A 5,173-nucleotide genomic window follows, 5' to 3' on the forward strand; every position below is an offset into this window, starting at 1 on the left:
TCACGGATGGTAGTACAGCTGCTGGCTGTGTGTTGCATGATCTGCTTCACCTAAAAGTAAGGCAGCATATGTCTTTAACACCATGTAAACATAAAAAGTAATAGGGGTACAGATACAAAAAAAAAAAAAAAATGCAGTGTGCATTTAGGATTTAATCCTAATTGGCATACTAAATAAGTTTATATGTGGCAAGAACCTGATTTTGTTAAATGCCAGTACAATGATCACTTAGATATGAATGCAATGAAGTCTTTCTCAAATAAGCAGCTGCATTTGATTGGAATGTGGTATAATTAATAGCACATAGTATACTGTACAATGGACATTATACAGTAGTATCACTGTATGTCAGAGAGATTAAAACTAAAACATAGTTCTTGTAATGGTTCAAAACTTATCTTTCATCTATTCAAATTTGCTTGCATTATATTGGAAAGCTCTTCCAACAAACTTGTCTGGCTAATGCAATTTTCAGGGATAATGAGTTATCTTTTGCAGTAGTATTCTGAGTTTTAATATTTATAGTGTTAACCAACTTTTATTCAAGAATTGCCCGGCTTCCCTGTTCAGTAGCGGGTGTGTAGAATGCTGGTACCTTGGTAGTATGGTAAATGATTAAGTCATGTCCTCGGAGCAATACACAGGAGTATTGTAAATCGCATGCAGAACAAGCTTCATGCAATTCACACTCTTGCATATGATGGAAACCGCTAGATGACCCCCATATATTGAAATGATGTAAAACATCATGTAGCAACCACGATTGGGTTAGCTCTGAGACGGAGTATTTCTAGCAAACCTTTTTGGTTAATATTTCATGTTTTTGTCATTACCCATAATCTGTAATCATTGTTGTCATGGTGTTCTCTCACACATATTTTATATAAATGTACATGTTAGAGAAAAATTGACAGTCCTGCAGACACACAAGAGCCATTTTCACTTTAACATACGGAATACACAAAAATATACTGCAATCATTCTTGCTTTTACACTTCATTTTTGCTTACCATAGCTTACAGCTGTTTTTTTTTTTTTTTTTTTGCATTACAACCTTTCAGCAATTAACCCATCTCAAGATTTAAAAAACAAACTTTAAAAAAAAGCCCACACCAAGGTTCGACCTCCCATGCCAAAATCGACCACATGAAAAAGTGTAGGATTCAAATGTATGGAGCAGGCGGATGAAGTTTGCATGATTTGCTTTATCTTGTAACAGAATATAAGGATGAGCTATCTATCTAGATAATTAGCTACAATGTAGCTAATTATCTATCTAGATAATTAGCTACAATGTAGCTAATTATCACTGCACGTGCTAGCTCAGATGGTATTTTCTTTCTCTCTCTCCACCTCTCCCCCAGCCCTCTGCATGTAGATTCCTATTAGGCCTGTGGCAGCTTTTTCTTGTTTAATGTAAAATGTGGAAAGAAAACATACCAGTACCATAATCTTTATTCTCATAGACTGCTGTAGTTTAACTCATTGTGAATATGAAGGCAGGATTAACATGGAACAATGTAATTAGAAATCTAGATATAAAATGAACTTTCAAAATTAAATTAAATCCCTAGGCTATGCAACATACCTGGCATGCATTAAACAGCAGCTGATGTTCAAACTTCTTGACACCCAAAATATTCTGGAACATCTCGTAGAGCTGCTCCTTACTCAGAATGAGCTCGGACGCAGCTGATGTTGACAACCTCTGTGGCTGTTTTCGAGGGTCTTCCTCGCCTCGGTAAATGGCATCGAACTTGGCCATCCAAGAACTGAGGACAGTTTCTTTGCTCAAACCATCTATTTCTGGCAGACTACGCACTCTCTTCTCAACATTGTTTTTGAAGACCTCTCTGAAATCGTGCGAGGAGCATCCACCACTGAGCACCATTTTAAGCACACGGTCGCTCTTCAGAAATACCTCATAGTAACTTTGCACTGCATTGCAGAAGGCTTCATCTGCCACAATTTGGGTTTCCCCGTTTATGAAAGCCTGAAATCGCTCTTTGATTGTCTGCAGTTGTGTTTTTGTGACTTTTGTCTGCCTTCTCATCATATCTGTCGGCTGCTTGGCATTGAATGGATACGCGATGCACCTCATCACAAAAACGTACAGCTGCAATCGTTTCTTGTGATCCTCCTCTTCTTTTTCCAAACGCTCTGCCTCCTTCCTCTCACGTTCGCTGATGAGCGATGGGCTGGGGCTGGCAGGTCGCACAACCGATTGCCGATGCCCAGTAGTGGCTTGAGCCGCGTTATTAGCTTGCAAGCTGTCACTGCTGGACGCACACATACGCAACCCAGTCTGACTGGGTGCGGAGAGGGAATCGGTTTCATCTTCGTAGTCATTTTCCGAGTCCTCGTCGCTCGACGACGGATCTAACATCTTGAGTCGGTATCAACAGTTATATCTAACAAGAGTTAACACTGACGCCGAGTTTGCTTTGGAGATTATTTTCCGATATAGATATCCGTTGATGTTACAGCGACGATATTTATCGTCTGCTGGGAGCGAACCACCTGCGCTCTCGTCTCCACCTCAGAGCTCTCTCTGTTTTCGGTGTGGCGATCTATACGATGCGCATTATATTGTGCGCTGTACTTACTAGTATGTGGTGGCTATATGGCGCACGGACAACGAGCAAAGTCCGTGCTGCTTTGGAAGTGCTATGATCGAGTATCTTGTGCGCCGAAGACGAGACGTTTGCGTGATCTTCGGGTAGCTTGTGTGTGTGTGTGTGTGTGTGGGGGGGGGGGGGGGGGGGGGTGGGGGGTGGGGGGAGGGTAAAAGGTCCTGCATATTGTACAGTTTGTAGATTTTATCACACTTGCTTGTATATTTGTACATGACTGTATAAGTACGACTATGGAACCATACCATAACCATAACCTATACATACAACAACGTAAGATGACATCTATCCTCTCCAGTTGATCCTCTCACACTTTATTGTTATTATTTTGGGGGGTGTATTTTGGAGAAAGGGGGGGGGGGGGCGGAGGAGAACGACTGCGCCCAGATGTGATGGCGCTCTTTAAATATCACATGGATCCGGGGTTGTACAATGCATCCCTTTTTATTTCTCCACTCCTAAAATTTAAGCAAAAAAAAAAAAAAAACTGACACAATAGACCTATGTAACATCTCTTTATAAGTTCTTCAATGACACTCGTTGTCAGGTTCTTTTCTTAGATTCTTTGTTATTTCTGTTACGATACCAGGTAGTTAGGGTTTACATAGTTCTACAAATTATTTTCTAATAATTAAGATTGTTTCACTAACAGTGAATCAGCTATATCAATTTTATCACCTAACATTTTCATTTTAAATTTTGCACCCTAAAAGAGAAAAATGTGTGTCATCATTCGGGTGTAAATTCCTCTCTATGTTTCCCTATTAACCCTAACTAGGCCAGGCTACTTAGGTAGATGATAGAGCCGGAGGGGGCCAAGTCCCCCCCCCCCCCCCCCCATCCCCCAATCTTAGCCGTCAACTGCGTGATCCCGACGAAAATTGACACACATATTACCTGTTACATTACCTAATGAAAAATGTAATGTTGATTTTTCCAGAAAAAAAATTATGCTAAATTATGCTCATTTATACATGAAATCAGACTGTCTGATCTATAAATCACAAAATAAAGCTCCAAACAGGCACATTTTTGTGTACATATTCTTTCAAGTGTCCTTAGCAAATGTAAGTTAAAAAAATTGAGTCATTAAAAAATTTTCGTAAGCATTTCATTGTTTTTCAGAATTTCTTATGTATTTTCAGGGGCGGATCCAGGAATTCTGTAAAGGGGGGGGGGGCGTGACTAATTATTTCTGGTGCCACTTCTGGGTTTCATTTCATTTTTTTCTTTTTATTTCTTTTGTTTTTAACGAAAAATAAAGGGGGGGGGGTGTGCGCCGGTTGCGCCCCCCTCTGGATCCGCCACTGATTTCTTTGTTTTTTGACTTTTTGTTTTTCATTGGGTTTTTTTAATGAAATTCGTCCGCGACATTGTTGCAAGCATGATAATATCTTATTAATTGATTTTAATCAATAAAACCAAAAAAAAAAAAAAACAGGTAGGGTTTATAATATGAAAGAGAAAAAAATTTCCTTTAATTTGATATATACATGTATTGCATTCAATTCCACTGCAGTCTTCTCTGAAAAATATGAACTTGAAAAGGTGTCAAGTTTCTTTAGTTGAACTTGAAAAGGTGTCAAGTTTCTTTAGTTGAACTTGAAAAGGTGTCAAGTTTCTTTTGCTGAGTATATGTGATATATTCACTGTGATATGCGTATGTGTGTGTGAGTGTGTTTGTTTTGCTGATTAAAGGTGGAGTTAAGAGGTAGTGACACGAGCCCTCCTCTTATCTGCATATTAGGTGGTTGCAACAAAAATCAATGCTTCGTGGAAGCATGGGAAACTTTGTATTCCCCTTAACGGTCATATTGCAATACCCAATTTTGGTGAAAGTGTAAATTTGGAGGCCCAGGCTATGCTTTTCATGTTGACGAGGTCAACTTTAAATTTTGTTGTTAAAGCAGGCCAGTGGGCATGTGCACATTATATGAGAAATTTTCCCAGTCAAGCAGAAGAAAAATAAGATACAGTGGACTCCCATTATAACAAAGTCCTCGGGACCGGCAGTTTTCTTTCATTATATCGAAATTTTGTTATAACCGAACAAATAAACAACAAAAATGCAAAAAGTGGATAACGTTACGGCCCGAATTTTTACTTCGTTATCACTGGAATTTCGTTATAACTGTGTTTGTTATAACGGGAGAGCACTGTATGGTTGCTGTCATTTCTCCCTTTATTAATCTTACAGCCTGTGATTTCAGAATACATGTAGTTCTTCAGCACAGTCCTGTTCTAACACTCTGTGCTCAATATACTCACCCCACTAGTACACATCTGGGTCCCATTTCATAGAATATGTTAGGATAGCAACTCTTGCTGGAATGGCAACTTCCCATAGCAACAGCCAATCAGGAAGCCAGATTCTTGTCGTTACCATGACAGTTGCCATTCCAGCAAGAGTTGCTATCATATCAACTTTTTTATGAAATGGAGCCCAGAACTTCACTCCATCACAACTTTGAGGCCACTTCCCAAGCACTTTACACTTTTCTTGCACAACACACAAAGTAGTCCGCTGCTAGTCATTCTTT

General features: G+C 39.4%; 1 protein-coding gene across 1 annotated transcript; it reads right to left on the bottom strand.

Moving 5' to 3' along the window:
• Nucleotides 1–1,570: 1,570 nt before the first annotated feature.
• Nucleotides 1,571–2,386, bottom strand: LOC140244385 (calcium-dependent secretion activator 1-like). Its single transcript, XM_072324027.1, has one exon. It carries the CDS (start codon nucleotides 2,384–2,386, stop codon nucleotides 1,571–1,573), a length of 816 nt encoding a protein of 271 aa, XP_072180128.1.
• Nucleotides 2,387–5,173: the final 2,787 nt, after the last annotated feature.

This window comes from Diadema setosum, chromosome 2 (genome assembly GCF_964275005.1).
Source record: "Diadema setosum chromosome 2, eeDiaSeto1, whole genome shotgun sequence".
Classification (NCBI taxonomy): domain Eukaryota; kingdom Metazoa; phylum Echinodermata; class Echinoidea; order Diadematoida; family Diadematidae; genus Diadema; species Diadema setosum.

What these genes read in the sequence shown, in the direction of transcription:
- LOC140244385 (XM_072324027.1), bottom strand. Translation starts at nt 2,386, where the DNA reads ATGTTAGATCCGTCGTCGAGCGACGAGGACTCGGAAAATGACTACGAA.